Genomic DNA, 16784 nt, shown 5'->3' with positions numbered 1-16784 from the left:
GATTTCCAGCCTCAATTCTGAGTTACTTTCGCATTTGTGCAGTCCGACCCTTCACACTACCTAACTGCTCCATGTAGATGGATCAATTCCAGGAATCATCCTTGCTGCAAGATGTTAAACTGCGCTGCAATGCCACAGGTTATTAGTGTCAAGTATCAGAGGGGTAGCCATGTTAGTCTGGATCTGTAAAAGCAGCAAAGAGTCCTGTGGCACCTTATAGACTAACAGACATATTGGAGCATGAGCTTTCATGGGTGAATACCCACTTCGTTGGATGCATGCGACGAAGTGAATATTCACCCACGAAAGCTCATGCTCCAATACGATTGTTAGTCTATAAGGTGCCACAGAACTCTTTGCAGGTTATTAGTGGTGTCGCCAGAGATGGCCTGGTTCCAAAGAGGCCCTTTAGAGAACTCTACTTTTATTCTAGAGAACTTTAGTTTTATCCTTTTGAGTGAGGATTATTTTGTGATACAGGGAAACAGGAGAGATGAGGCAAGAAGCAAAGTAATTTGGAATAACAAAAGACTTTCAACAGTAAATCTCTAACCCCTAATATCTCTGTACATTATGCAATTATCTAGATGACTTATGCTCTGTTTAAAAAAACAAGCACACACTGGGTCTTCCTAATAACCATCATGTTAATAACAGTACAGGCCACTTCTGGAGGGCTCAAGGTGTGATCTTCTATGGTAATTTTTTGTGTCTATCTTCTCCCTTTTCAAGGCTGCAAGGGAGTAAGTGGAGATGTACAGAGAGGGGATTTGAAATGCAGTCAAAAGAGAAGGGCATGATCCTGCAAGATGACTTCAGTGAGAGCTGAGGGCAATTAGCACTTCCTAGGAGGTGCTTAGCACCTTTTAGGATTGGTCCCTGGCCCCTAAGTGTGCTGCCAACATGCTCACACTGTGGTAACCATTTTATTTTTAACACTTGTAATTCCTAAATCATAAAGATTTAACGGATTTGCTTTGTTTCCGTAGGGATGAATTAACAGTATTTCACCAAAGGGAACTCAAGAGTAATTCTGACATGTTTGTAACATGAAAGGTATTGCTATTTCTTCCTAACTGGACAATCAACTGAAATACATGTAGGTCTTGATTCAGCCAGGTACTTAAGCACATGTCTAACTTTAATCACAAGAGCAATGCCACTGAAAACACCTAAGTACCTTGCTGAACTCAGGTGATAGGTCATTGTAAAAAGTGGTTTACAAATGGCTTCACTACAAATTCACTTCTCAGCCCCTGGAACTCTGGTCAGCTCACTTGGCTTGCATCTTTTAAATAATGTAACTGAACTGTTTACTGGATGGTATCGTCTCTTTTGAGAGAATGAAGAAGACTAGTCACACACCATCAATGTAGTTATATTTCTCTTGGCAATAACTGAATACTGCAAAAATGTTTTCTTCTTTTAACTTTTTTTACACTAAATTCTAGCTGCATTTGCATACAGTAAAATGAATCTATGATATTGTAAGTAACCACCCTCTTTAATTTGACATGTTCCAGAAACCATTTTTACGGCGTATTAAAATATGTGAATATTCTTATTGCAAAGTGTCCTGTATAATGCAGGTTCTCCACTATAAAATCTTCTCTCTTGCTTATATTTCAGTCATTCTAAATTTAAAATACCAGTATACAGTACTAAAATGGTCCAATTGAAGAGTTTAATATAAAAATATCAGCACAAAACTCCTTTTTAAATTGTTTATTGTGAGCAACCCAAATGTCTCTTTAATTTCTCTTTGTTGTAGTATATTAATGGACTTTGTACCCCTATAATTGCTAACTCATACCATTTCAGGTATTTCAATGAGATAAGAAATACTAAGTAAGAAAAAAGGAAGTATTCAAAGGGTTAATTTGTTTAGTAGTAGTCGCAGTAGTAGTAATAGTAATAATAATAATAAATTAGTTTTTCGCATCTTCTTCAGTTCAAAATCCAGCTTTGAGACTGAGGAAGGCTTCCAAATCACATCAATTAAATAGGAGTGGTCCTTTTACCCAGTAGCAGTTTGATTACCGATGACTCGAAGAATCTCTTTGTGAATGCCTGTTTCTTGTGTATTTATACTTGTATCACCCACTTGGCCATCTTCATAACTAAAAAAGTACAGACAAAAAATAAAATTGTAATCCACTCTTTATTCACTATGCAATGACAATTATTATAGACTTTACAATGCTCCTTATTTAAACACTAAGCCAGGGGTAGGCAGCCTAAGGCACGCATGCCAAAGGTGGCACGCAAGCTGATTTTCAGTGGCACTCACACTGCCCGGGTCCTGGCCACCACTCCGGGGGGCTCTGCATTTTAATTTAATTTTAAATGAAGCTTCTTAAACATTTTAAAAACCTTATTTGCTTTACATACAACAACAGTTTTGTTATATATTATAAACGTATAGAAAGAGACCTTCTAAAAACGTTTAAATGTATTACTGGCACGTGAAACCTTAAATTAGAGTGAATGAATGAAGCCTCGGCACACCACTGCTGAAAGGTTGCTGACCTCTGCACTAAGCCATGAATATTATGTGGCAAGTGTAAACTCCAGGAGCGTGAAGCTGTTTGATGGCAGGATATGCCCTTTCACAGAAGAGGCCAACCAGCCAAACTGAAGTCCAGCAGAACCTGGTGGGGCTGCACTACTGCCTACCCCGGCTCACTGAAAGCCATTGGGAGCTCACCAGCTGCGGGAGCTCATATGCCAAGGGCTTCCTTTCATTACCATCACTGTCTCTTGGGAACCTCCTGGAGCGGAGTGCTATGACAGCATGTGTAAGTTACTGCACTATCCATCTGCAGTAACTGATCCTTTGTCTAAACTGGGGATTTGTTCTGATATCAGTCACTTTTGGTCAGTCACTTAGGCCTGGTCTACACTGGAGGAGGGGGGGGGAACTAAGGTACGCGACTTCAGCTACGTGAATAGCGTAGCTTAAGTCGAACTACCTTAGTTCGACTGACTTACCCGTCCTGACGCCGCGGGATCGAAGTCCGTGGCTCCCCCGTCGACTCCGCCACCGCCGTTCACGGTGGTGGAGTTCCGGAGTCGACGGGAGCGCGTCCGGAGTTCGAACTATCGCGTCTAGATTAGACGCGATAGTTCGAACTCCGAGAAGTTGAACTCTCCGCGTCGACCCGGCGGGTAAGTATGGACCTACCCTTAGGGTATGTCTAAACTGAAATAAAAGACCCACAGCACGGCTGTGGCTGGCCCGGGTCAGCTGACGCTCATGGGGCTCGGGCTGGGGGGCTAAAAACTGCTGTGTAGATGTTTGGGCTCAGGCTGAAACCTGGGCCCTGGGACCTTCCCCACCTCGAGTTTGGACTACAGGTCAAGCCCAAATGTCTACATGGCAATTATATAGCCCTGCAAGCCCAAGTCAGCTGACTTGGGCCAGACGCGAGTGTTTACCTACTGTGTTGACATACCCTCAGGGATCTGTACCTGTGCAAGTTTCAACTGCAGATATAGTAAACCAGTGCAGCTTACTCCTGCTTTGAACAGGGATAACAGGAACTGGTGTAAACCACAGTTTACCTTGTCTATACTAGGTATTTACATTGGTACACAAATACCAGTGAGTGGCCACCAATCAGGGCAAATCCCCAGTGAAGACAAGACCTCATTTACTGCAAATTTGAAATCAAGGACGCTCTGGATGGGTACAGGGGTCCATCTGGGTGGCCTTCTTTGCAGGATATGGGCCTCTGTTGATATATATAGTGGTCTGTTAATGAATCAAATGTGATCAAAGGACAAAGACAGTTACCTTTCCCATAACTGGAGTTCTTCGAGATGTGTTGCTCACGTCTATTCCACAATAGGTGTGTGTGATTGCCATGTGCACCGGTGCTGGAAGTTTTTCCCTTAGCAGTACCTGTAGGGGAGCGCCCCTAGCGACTCCTAGAGTGGTGACTCCATGGCGTGGTATAATGGGCGCTGTGTGCTCCCCCCGACCCTCAGTTCCTTCTTGCCAGACAACTCCCACAGAGGGGAAGGAGGGCGGGATGTGGAATAGACAGGAGCAACACATCTCGAAGAACACCAGTTACGGAAAAGGTAACTGTCTTTTCTTCTTCGAGTGATTGCTCATGTGTATTCCACAATAGGTGATTCCAAGCTATATCTGTTGGAGGTGGGTAGGAGTTCACAAATTCCTGGGACGGAACACAGCCCTGCCGAACCTGGCGTCTTCCCTGGTCTGGGAGACGATCTCATAGTGTGAGGTGAACATGTGAACTGAAGACCATGTGGCAGCCCTGCAGATGTCCTGAATGGGGACATGGGCTAAAAAGGCAGCAGACGAGGCCTACGCCCTAGTCAAGTGTGCCATTACAATTGATAGTGGAGGGATTCCCGCCAGGTCATAACAGGTACAGATACACGAGGTGATCCAGTTGGACAGCCGCTGAGTGGAGATCGGCTGAACCCTCATGCATTCGGCCGAGAAGATGAACAGCTGCAAAGACTTCCTGAATGGCTTAGTCCATTCCAGGTAAAAGGCCAGAGCCCGTCTCACATCCAGCATGTGGAGGCGGAGCTTGGGGCAGAGGACCGGCAGGAAAATGTCCTGACCCATGTAGTAGGAGACCACCTTTGGGAGGAATGAAGGATGTGGGCGGAGCTGGACCTTATCGTAATGGAACACCGTGTACGGGGGCTCGGAGGCCAGGGCCCTGAGTTCTGAGACCCATCTAGCTGACATGATCACCATCAGGAAGGCTACCTTCCACGAGAGGTGCGACCAGAAGCATGTAGCTAGTGGCTCAAAGGGGGGACTCATCAACCAAGCCAGCACCAAGTTCAGGTCCCACTGCAAGACCGAGGGCCTAATGTACGGGAAGAGATGATCCAATCCCTTAAGGAATCGGCCAGTCATAGCATGGGAGAATACCGTGTGCCTCTGCCCGGGCGGGTGGAAGGCCGATATGGTTACCAAGTGCACCTTGATGGACGAGGGCACCAGGCCTTGGGCCCTAAGGTGAAGGAGATGATAGTCTAAAGTGAGCTGGATCGTGGCAGCCACGGGGGAAATGCCCCGCTCAGCCTCCCATCAGGAGAACCGAGACCACTTTGCCAAGTAGGCTTGATGCGTGGAAGGTCGCCTGCTTTCCAAGAGGACGCGCTGAACCCCTTCCGAGCATGTCCTTTCCTCCCGGCCTAGCCATTGGGCAGCCACGCCGTGAGGTGGAGTGCTGCTAGGTTGGGGCGGAGGAGGTGGCCCAGGTCCTGGGAGAGCAGGTCTGGGTGGGATGGCAATGACCATGGTGGGTGACTGCCAGGCTCGTGAGGATCCCGTACCAATGCTGCCTGGGCCACGCCAGAGTGATCAGAAGGACCCGGGCCCTGTCCATTTTTATCTTTTCCAGGATCTTGCTGATCAGCAGAAACGGGAGGATGGGGGAGGGGAGGTATAGAGAAACTGGCCTGACCAGGATAGGAGGAAGGCATCAGAGATTGCACCCAGTCCCAGTCCCCGGAGCAGAACGGGGGACAGTGCCGGTTTTGCTGAGTCACAAACAGGTCCACCTGGGGAGTTCCCCACTCTTGGAAAAGTCTGTGCACCACCTCTGGGTGAAGAGACCACTCATGCTGAGAAGAGAAGTCCCTGCTCAAGTGATCCACCCACAAGTTACAGGCACTCGATAGGTGGTAGGCCTGTAGGCAAATGTCATGGGCTATACAGAAGTCCCACAGCTTGAGGGCTTCCAGGCAGAGGGCAGAGGATCGGGCCCCGCCTTGCCTGTTGATGTAAAACATTGAGGTTGTGTTGTGCGTGAGAACCCTAGTCAACCTGCCCTCCAGGTGCAAGCGGAAGGCCAAGCATGCCAGCCAGACCACCTTGAGCTCCTTGACGGTTATGTGGAGGGCCAGGTCCTGTGCCGACCACAGACCTTGGATCTGAATGTCTACCACATGGGCTCCCCACCCCAGGTCTGACACATCGGACACCAGTTCCATCGACAGGGGCCTGCCTTTGAACGGGACCCCACGGAACATGATCTCTGGGGAGGACCACCATTGTAGGGAGGCGATCACTGGCTCAGGCACAGTAAGGACCTTGTCCATCCTGTCTCTGGCCTGGGAGAACACTGAGGCCAATCAGAGCTGGAAGGGCCTCATCCTGAGTCTGGCGTGGCCAACCACACATGTGCATGCCGACATGTGACCCAAGAGCTGGAGACACGCTCTGGCTGTTGTCACTGGAAACCTTGTGACTGTGTTGATGAGCCCTTTCAGGGTCTCGAACCTGTCTGGTGGGAGGGATGCCCTGGCCGATGTGGCATCCAGGGCTGCCCCAATAAACTCTGCTGTACAGGGACTAATGTGGACTTGGGGTCGTTCACCAACAGGCCCAGAGTGGTGCATGTGGACAGAAGGAGTGCCACATGGTCCCACACCTGCAACTGGAAGCTGCCCTTGACCAGCCAGTCATCCAGATAGGGGAAGATCTGGACCCCCCGGTGCCTGAGGTAGGCCGCCACCACAGACAAACTTGGTGAATACCCTGGGGGCAGTGGACAGGCCAAACGGGAGGACCGTAAATTGGTAGTTTTCCTGTCCAACGGAGGAAGCGCCTATACCCCTTGAATATATGGATGTGGAAGTACACATCCTGCAGATTGAGGGTGGTGTACCAGTCCCCGGGATCCAGGGATGGAATAATAGAGGCTGGGGAGACCATGCGGAACTTGAGCTTCACCATGTACTGGTTCAGGCCTCGCAGGTCCAGGATGGGCCTGACCCCACCTTTGCCCTTCGGGATAAGGAAATAGCGGGAGTAGTACCCCTTGCATTTTAACTCCGCTGGCACCACGTCCACTGCTCCTAGGCCAAGGAGCCGCCCCACCTCCTGCTCGAGCAGAGCCTTGTGAGAGGGGTCCCCCAAGAGGGACGGGGACGGAGGGTGGTTGGGCGGGCTAGAAGTAAACTGGAGGGTGTAGCCCGGGAGATGGTGCTGAGGACCCATCAGTCCGAGGTCAGACACGACCACTCCAGGAGAAAAGCACACAACCAGTTGGAGAAGGGAAGCTTTATTGTGGGTGGATCCCTGATGTGAACTGGTAGATTGACCCCGGGTGTCCCGTCAAAACTGTCGTTTCCCTGCTTGTTTGCCCTTGAAGAACCCAGGCTGGGGGGCAGACCGGGACTGCCTCTGTGGGCGTTTCTTATAGTCCTGCGACTTTTTATAAGGGGGCTTGTATTTAGAGTACATGGCCTGGGTGGGAGCCTGCTGCGGCTTAAACTTAGGTCTAGCCGGAGCCGGAACATAATGGCCAAGAGTCTTAAGCATAGTGCGGGAGTCTTTCAGGCCATGCAGTTTTATGTCCGTCTGTTCTGCAAACAGAGCCTTGCTGTCAAACAGGAGGTCCTGCAAGGAGTTCTGCGCCTCACTGGACAGCCCAGACAGCAGGAGCCACGACGCACTTCTCATGGATACCGTAGAGGCAATGGACCATGCAGCCGGGTCTGCCGCATCCGATGCTGCCTGCAGGGTTGCCCTGGCAGCTGCTGTACCCTCCTCCACCAGCACTTTGAACTCCTTCCTGTCACGCTCCTGGAGGGAGTCCTTGAATTTGGGCAGAGAGCCCCACAGATTGAACTCATACCAGCCCAGGAGAGCCTGATGGTTCACCACTTGTAACTGAAAGCTTGAGGACGAATACATTTTTCTCCCAAATGAATCCAGCCTCCTTGAGTCTTTAGTTTTCGGAGTAGGGACTGCTTGGCCCTGCCGCTCCCAGTGGTTGACCAACTTGACCACCACGGAGTTAGGGGAAGGGTGGGTGTATAGGTATACATGTCTTTTGGTGGGCACTGCTCCCTGTGCCACTGCTCTCTTTGAGATGGGGGGCAAGGAGACCAGGGTTTGCCACAAAGCATTTGAAATTTTTGCCACCCCTTCGTGGAGTGGCAGAGTCACCCTGCCCGGTACCGAGGTGGACAGGACGTTAAAGAGGGAGTCCGAGGGCTCCTTCACCTCCTCTGCCTGAAGGTTGAGGTTTCATGCCACCCTTTCCAATAGTTCCTGGTGGGCTTTAGAGTCCTCCTGTGGGACGGAGGGAGGAGGGGCTGTAGTTGCCTCATCAGGGGAGGTTGAGGAGATGGGCGTGGTACTTTGCGTGTCCATCGGCACTGGAAGATCCACCACTTGGTCGCTCTCTGGGCACGGTGCCAAAGATGCACGCCCCACGACTCCTTCCTCGTAGGCTGGGAGAGGGCCATTCTGAGGCTCCGGCCACCGAGCAAGCCCACACCGGGGGCTGTGTCGGGGGCCACGGTGCCCACTGGTACCACTGTGCCGGCCATGGGGTCCGGTGCCACTGCACCTTCTGTGGCACTGGTGGAGCAGGCTGTTTGGCCAGGCTGGCCTATTCCATTCATCGATGACTACGAAGGAAGGCTGGGCTAACGTATGACCTGCTGCTGTCACTGGACCAGGAAGAGCAGTGGCACAGGGAGCAGTGCCAACCACAAGACTGTGATCCTGACATGGAGGAACAGTACCGCTGGTAGCAGCTGCTCTGCAATCGGCTCTGGTGGATGGATCCATGACAGCGAGGCGATGGCGATTGACACCCAGGGCTGTGGGAGTGGTGACATGGTGGGATCCTGGAGCGAGACGATGAACGGGAATGGCGTCGACGTTCATGTTGTGACTGGCTACGATAGCCCCTCGGAGACGAGGACTTTGGCATTGTCTGCTTCGGTCCTGTTGGTGTCCGCTCCTCGAGGCTGAGCAGTGCCTGTAGTCTCTGTCAGTCGGAACCCAGCCAGACAACCTGGTGGGGGTTGACAGTGACCTGTCTGGACTACACACGGGACAGTTGCTGAGCGGCGAACGGCGTCGGGAACATTCCCTCGACCGCAACCAGTACCGAGTCGGAGGTGACTGCATAGATCCCAGCGGTGGCTTGCATCTGGACTGCAGAGCCAACATTGGTGGTGCTCCTAGTACCAACATGGACATAACATCCTGGACCGCTTGCAGGGCCTCCAGCATGGAGGGCATCCTGGAAGCTTGCTCTGAATGGGCTGGGCTACTGCGCTTGACCTGAGTCGGTGGCCTAGTGGCCGATGGGGACTGAGGACTGCCCAACATGGGTCTACCCTCTCCTCCAGTTTTGCTCCGGTGTTGTGGTGGAGAAGGCCTCTTCTTAGCATTCTTGGCATGCCCTGTGGACGGGGAGCAGTGCTGACTGGTAGATGGCGCCGGGGGGAGGTCGCCGCACACCGATACCATGGTACTCAGTGCCGACTTGGAGCGGTATGCTGGAGTCGGGGTCAACGCTGACTCCATCAGGATGGCTGGAGCCAAATGTCTCTTTCTCTCTTGGTCCGAGGCTTGAACGACTTGCAAATCTTGCAGCGATCACTGAGATGGGTTTCACCCAAACAGCGTAAACAGTCTGCGTGCAGATCACTCACTGGCATTGGTCACCTACAAGTGTCACACGACTTAAAACTCAGGGCATGGGGCATGCCCTGGCCCGGGTACACTAAACTAAACTAAACTACTTAACTACAGGTACTACTACACTGAATGAACAAGAGTTCTGGAGGAGAGCTGCAGCCAAGCTGGAGCAGAGCAGTTCCGAAGTACCTTCACTGGCAGCAAGAAGGAACTGAGGAGGGGGGGAGCGCGCAGCGCCCCTTATATTGCGCCATGGAGGCGCCACTGTAGGGGTCACTAGGGGCGCTCCCCTACGGGTACTGCTAGGGGAAAAACTTCCGGCACCGGTTCACGTGGTGAGCATGCAAACCTATTGTGGAACAGACATGAGCAACACATCTCGAAGAAGAAGATCTGTTTTACAACTAGAGTACAACTTAAAGATATATCACATCTTTTTATCCCTAATTTTGACTTCCTTGACTTTTCAGATGTACACTCTAGGAGGGTTATTTTTTGGTCTCAAATCAATTCAGTGATACACTTACTATACTGTGACATATTCATATAGAGTGGGAACAGCCTATAGCCCTTCACCCATTGTTCTTTTTTTTCTTATTATAACAAAAGGTAGAAGTAAAATAATCTATTGTCATTGATCTAGCATACACTTCCTTAAAAAAATAAATTATTGAAAAATTATTAGGAAGATTTTATTTTTGGCCTCTTAAAGTTGTTGCAAAAAACCTGAAGAAAACATGGAAAATTTTTTTAGGAAATATACAAGTAGAGTTTTAAAGCTAAAAGCAAGTAATGTACTTACACAAAGAAGAATCTCGTACACACATGATCAGTGTTGGGAACTACCCATATCTCCCCATGTTTGTGCAGGTCAGGTGAGGTTATCACTATAAGGAGAGAACAAACACTGAACAGTGAAAACATCTCTGGAAAACATCATTTAAAAATATCTGTGCTTCTACACATTGTAAATAGCATTGTGGGAATGTCTGTTGCATGGTCTAGAACCCTGAAGTTGGCTGACCCTAGGAGTTAGGACATCAGCTTAATTCTTGCTAACAATGGACAAACCAGTGGTATAGGGTACCGTGGGCCAATTAATCATACTTTGGCACAAAGAAAATTTATGTTTGATAATAAATGGGTGAAAAGTAAAATATGAAAGAAAAAGCTGGGAAATGAGTCATTGATTATTTAGGATTATGCTTCTTCAAATGCTGCTAGAACTCTGCTTCCTCGCCCCCCACCCATTGTCAGGAACCAGGGCCTGCAGCAGAGCCAATCTCAGGGCAACTTAATGAACGCAGCTGATCTGTAGTAGGTTACCTGACTGGCTTGGATACACCACCTGATTGACTGGAATGGTAACAGGTCAGTTCTTAAGCCCAGCAACAGCAATTCAGTGGCTGCTAAAAGCATTTGCCCATGACTGTGATAGCTCCTGCCTTGGACATAGCCCTACTCCTGCCTGGCTTCGCTCCAGGTAACCTGGTCCTGACCATCAGCTCTGACTTCTGGCTTTGTCTCTGACCTTTGCTCTGGCCTCTGACTGCTGTAACCACTGGAATTGGCTTCTGCTCTAACCACTAGGCACAACCACCCATGTCCCAATCACTGACAGACTTATAGAGGGAATTATGAATCAGGAGAATTAGGTACCACTTCTCTAGGAAACAGCTACATATTAGATCACTGATTTTTTTTTAACCATGAAGATAATGATCAGAAATAAGGTTTTCTGGGTAGAGGCCATTTTTGAATACAAACCATTTTGTTCCGAAGACCTTCTATAAATGCACTTGAACACTATTGTACATAAATGAATGTATACATAGTTTTATAATCTGTTGTGTGAGGTTTAAATCTTATCTCCTCTTTTTTTCATTTTAAGTCAACACAAATGTTTGCCTCTTGCAATTCATAACTAGACTTTTTTTCTTTTATGACTGACTGTTTCATGAGTTGTTATATCTTACTAACTCCCTCTCTCTCTTCTTCCCTTCCTCAAGATGGATTTTAGCTGATCAAAAATATATTTTGGCAAATTGTACTTTAAAATATGTCAGAGAAACAAGACCTATGATAACTGAAATAGTTCTGCACATTCATTTCTATCATTTGAATACCATTTACACTTGGAAAAGTACGTCTGGGATATTTAGATTTTTGTTTTTAAATTATTAGAAATATAAAGACAAATTCTAGTTTCATATCAGGTATGTTTCCAGGAATTTTAGAATGACATTAGAATCTAATTGGTAACAGTAACGGATTACATTGTTAAAAAATGTCCTTTAAAGGCTTCATATATGTGTAGAATTTGCACATGCAATATTAGAGGATGAGAAAAAGTCCCTTTAAAAAATTGTCTTAAATTGTATCATCTTGAAAATTATTCTCCTTTCAAACAGTGCCAAAATATTTTTAGAGCTGAGATGAAATCCTTACCTTCCTTTACCTGCTGTCAAAACAGATACATATTTGCTAGTCACTTTAAAAAATGGCCAAGTCTTTTGAAAATGACTATAGTCATATAGATTGGACATAACTATATTGATTTTTAAGCACAAGCAGAGAACAGAAATCAATTCATGTGTAGTGGTTACTAGAAGAAAAGATTATTTGCTCAAGCTGTCAAAACTGGGCTGGGAATTCAGATTAGGGAGATGTTCTTTCTGGATGCTCAAACCATTAATATAGGACTTGCTAAGGGTCTTTACCAACCCTAGCTATGTGGTTAGAATTTGGGAGACTGAAAGGATGGTGACCAGTCACTTTCTACACATGATGAGTCCACCTTATTAATGGCCTAGGTATGCTTCGGGAATGGGTAGTGTGGGGAGAATGGGGGATGGGACTGCATTGAGATTTAAGACCCAGAAATGATGTAGGCATCTGCACACCTGCCAATGTTGTCTTATTAAAAAAAACCTAACTTCAATTAAAGCTTGTATTAATTTGCATTTTACAAATTCAAACAGGTACAGCGCTGAGAAAGAAATTGAGTTTTAAGGGATTTTCAGCTTACCTTCACATAAGGCTATGCATTTTAAATTACGGCTTTGCAAAAATTGGGATTGCTGTCCTTTTTTCTGTGACTGAGGGATAAAATGTGGAAAAATAATTAAAATAGTAAAAGGAAACACGGGTAAAACTGTAGCAACAGTATTGTTTTAAATAGTTTATTTACTGACATAGTCTCGCTGGACACATTTGCATTATTGGGTTAAAAATGCAATAGTGGTGATTTAAACTACTTTATCCAATAGCAAAGGAGCCACTTCATTAGCAATTTAAGGGCTGGATAATATTGGTGGAGAATCACATCATCAATGAGAAACAAGCTAATAAAAGTAGTAAAATGATAGTCAAATCCGGTTGCCCTGGGGTTTTCACAAGAAACCTACATGAGGAGACCAGAATCCTCCCAATCTGGCTGGGTGCAGGGCACAGAGAACCACTGTAGCCATCACTCCAGTTCATGAGCTGTATGAGTATCTATATCTGCCATAACCTCTCTCCTCATTGGTATCAATGGGATGGAATCCTCTTTCATCACATAACAGCTAGGTACAGCACAATAGTACAAGGGCTCTGTAGCACATTGGCTATAGTAGCATGTATTGCTCTACATGGGAGTTTAGCTAGTGCAGGGGTTCTCAAACTTCATTGCATCATGACCCTCTTCCGACAACAAAAATTACTTCACAAGCCCAGGATGGGGGACAGAAGCCTGAGCCCACCGAGCCCCACTGCTCCGAGTGGTGGTGGTGCGGGGGAAAAGTTCGAGCCTCACCGCTCTGGGCAGAGGGTCTGCAACCTGAGCCCTGCCGCCCATGACTGAAGCCCTCTGGCTTTGGCTTCGGCCCTGGGCAGTGGGGCTCGGGCTTCAGCCGTGGGCCCCAGCAAGACTAAGCCAGCCCTAGCGACCCCATTCAAAGGGGGTCCCGACCCGCTTTTGGGTCCTGACCTACAGTTTGAGAACGGCTGGGCTAGTGGATAAATGTAGTCATGGTCTCTTTGGCCAAACCCTGCTACTTTACGCCTTTGGTCTCTGAGCTGCTATGGAGTATGGTGACATGACTTACAGAGGTTACAGAATTCCTCTGAATGGCTTCCCCACAGCATGTCCCTCCTGTAGTGAGGAACCATGCCAGTATGCATATACTTGTTCAGGGAAATGGGTGTAGAATTTCCTCCTAAGGATTTAACCATCTGTAAGCCCAATGCCCATCTATAAATAATTGCTATGAGTTTACCTTTGATTAAGCAGAAATTTACCAGCTTAGAGTTTAGCAACTATCACAAAGAAAATCTGTAGCGTGCTATGAGTGGAACTCTAGAGGGTTACAAACTAATTTTATAGCATTACCCATTCTAGATCCATACTGCACACTAATTTAGTAAAGACTCCAGAGTTCACAGGCAGAGGTTTGCCAGGAGTGATACTGAATTAAAGATTCAATCGGCATTTCTTCCCTATTTTCTTTTCAAATAGTTCTGCCTATGAAAGGAAATCCACATTTGCTGCAGTATAATCTGTAAATTGTTACCACCAGCGGTTGGGTTATATTTGATCATTACAATGTCTTTGGATACTGCTGATTGTGTACAATAAAAGAGAATTTTCGACTTTCCAAAGAAGGAATATTAATTCCTTCCCAGCTACAAAACCCAATGTGCCTTCCGGATACCGTTTGATACACTACTGTACCTGTAATGCATTACTGCCTTTACTGCTTGAAGCAGGTTCATCCTTAGCTGACACCTTCTGCTGCTTCTTATTCATCCCTAAAGACATTAAAATTACTTCAGTTTACTGGTGTGTAAAGCATTGTAAGTATAAGATATACATGGAGAGTGAAAGCAGATATTAGAGTGGGGTCAGATTCCTCTGCAAAGCATCCTAAAATTCTTGTTCTCTCTCGCATCACATGCTACCACCAGTCTGACTCAGTCCCAAGAGCCACACATTTGCACAACAGTTCCAATGCCTTTAAAATAGCCAAAGTACCTTTAAGCAGGTGCAACAGCAGTTACACATGAGCTTAAATTCCACTGAATTCAGTTTAAGTATGTGCTTAAGCATTTTGCTGAAAAGGGACGGACTTCAGTTTAAAGTTAATCGAGCTTTGCTGCTTGTGGTGTGCTACTGGAAAAAGAATTAGAATGAGTCCATAAAAGATTTTAATTTAATATTTCATCTTCAATATTTTACTTACTTTTTATTATATTAAATGCTATTTTATTTTGAAGTGAGTGATCTACATAACATTTGCCACATGGAAATCATGCCACTCTCCTAACTCCATGACGTTTAACACCTTTATTCTTATTTATGTTACAATAGCATCAAGGACCTTAGTCATGGACCAGGATCCGACTGTGCCAGGCGCTGTACAAACACAGAACAAAAAGATGGTCCTTTATGCTACTATATCCTGTCCTTTATTCCTACATGGCTCCAATCCAGCAGTGCACCTTAGCATGTATCTAACTTTAAGCATATGAGTAGTCCTATTGACTTGAATGGGAGTACGCTTCAGATTGAAGTTAAGCACACACTTAAATGCTTTTTCTGGATTAGGTCCTATATGCCTATGCACACACATTGAAGTACACAGTGTATGCATACTGCATATAAATATATTTGCATGCTGTGGCCAAGATCTTTAAAAACAGAAGTGTAAAAGCAGGCTCTTAAGCCAACATTTAGGCTCCTTTCCAAAGTAATGGATGCCAGTTGCCAATGACTTCAGTGGGAGGTCCTGGCTGCTCAGCACCCTTGAAAATCAGGGCATGTATTTAAGACCATAAATGGGAATTTAGGAGCTTAGTTTTTGCATACAGGAGCTCCTGTTTTTGCAAATGCTGGCCTAAGATAGAAATAGCCAAAATTACTACAATGATTAAAACAATGAAGTAGGTAAAAAAAATCAGCAAATTAAAATATCCCTTTAAATTTCCCCCTCTTTAGAGTGATTTATAAATATCACCTGAGTAACCAAATGATATGCTTGACAATGGACTAAGGTAGATCCCAATTCCAAACATTGCACCATGGAGCTGAAAAACAATGTAAAAAAGGCTTAATATTAATTTGATAGTTTTACAAAGGAAAACAACATGGTACATGATCTAAACTGATTTGGATAATTATTTGTCCTCCCACCAATACAGTATCTGATATTAAATTATGTACAAAATAAGTCCTAAGAAAACTTGCGGCAAATATTACACAAACTCTTCTGTATCAAACTAAAATACTCCTGCATGCCCTAAAGACCATGCAAAATCTATTTTTATGGCACAGACCATTCCAATTGCATGCAGATAAAGGAGTTTGCCTCAGTTTATAGCTGTAAAATAGTGCTTCCTGTTTTTAGATCTACTGGTGGTAAAGGAAATTTTTCTTCATATTCTGAAGTTATAGATGTATTTGTGTTGAGATTTAACACTGCAATCCATGAACAAATCAATGTTATAGATGTATTTGTGCTGAGATTTAACACTGCAATCCATGAACAAATCAATGTTATTAGCAAACATGATGATAAACAATAAAAAAATGTTAGGTTAAATCTGAAATATAACCCTTGATCCCGAAAACAATTATGCGTCTGCACGACTTTATTCATAATACATGTTTGCAGTATCAGGGCCACAGTTGGTATAATTTTTAAATTAAGTAAATAAATAAATGATCACTGTTTAAATTTGTTTCAGAAGTCAGTGATGCTTTTGCCTAATTCATGTTTTTAAACAGGGTTTCAAGAGCACCTGGTAGAAATATAGAGACAGAGCCTGTAAATGTGAATAACTTTAGTGACTTCAGAGGAACTGCTCAGTTCCTTATTAGGGTGCCCCCAAGAGCTTAAGTATGGAGTTCTGTCATTTTCCCCAACTTTCTCTCTTCCCTCTTTTCCAGTGATGTCTCTTTTCCCTCCCTCTCTATTGTACTGTCTCTCTCTTCTTTGCACTCTTTATCTGTATTCACTGAATCCTTTTGTTTTATTTCCCCATCTCTGAACTGTCCCGTTAATTTTCTCTTTCCTCTTAGCTTGCTCCATTCAGTCACCCCACTCTCATTCTCCTCCATGACTTGGTCCTTATGATGCTCTCTTTAGCCGTGGTGAACAACACCTCCTAGATGGAAGAGGAAGTCCTGCATCTGGTACTTCCTCTGCCACTAAAGGTGCTACTGTGCACAGCCTCAGTGTGGATCCCTAACCTTGCTGAAGTCAATGGGAGTTTAGCTATTGACTTCACTGGGGCCAGGATTTCACCATCAATGCTTCAGAAGGACCAGTGGAACAACTGATTAGTGTGAAAGAAGGGAGGA

The 16784-nt window shown here is 45.9% G+C and overlaps 1 protein-coding gene across 3 annotated transcripts in view; it reads right to left on the bottom strand.

Annotated features, from left to right (window-relative positions):
- Nucleotides 1–1693: 1693 nt before the first annotated feature.
- Nucleotides 1694–16784, bottom strand: part of PARP8 (poly(ADP-ribose) polymerase family member 8) — a 163499-nt gene continuing 148408 nt past the window's right edge. For 2 of the 3 annotated variants that reach the window (XM_045020211.1, XM_045020212.1), the window contains 5 exons: nt 15439–15508; nt 14157–14233; nt 12471–12540; nt 10245–10329; nt 1694–2120 (listed from right to left, as the gene is read on the bottom strand). In XM_045020211.1, the coding sequence (XP_044876146.1) occupies nt 2018–2120; nt 10245–10329; nt 12471–12540; nt 14157–14233; nt 15439–15508 (405 nt within the window). In that variant the 3' untranslated portion in view covers nt 1694–2017. The remainder of the gene's footprint in view (nt 2121–10244; nt 10330–12470; nt 12541–14156; nt 14234–15438; nt 15509–16784) is intronic. The other variant, XM_045020213.1, reaches the window with a different exon arrangement.

Source organism: Mauremys mutica, chromosome 6 (genome assembly GCF_020497125.1).
Source record: "Mauremys mutica isolate MM-2020 ecotype Southern chromosome 6, ASM2049712v1, whole genome shotgun sequence".
Taxonomy (NCBI): domain Eukaryota; kingdom Metazoa; phylum Chordata; order Testudines; family Geoemydidae; genus Mauremys; species Mauremys mutica.
This window is presented reverse-complemented; position numbering and strand designations above follow the sequence as displayed.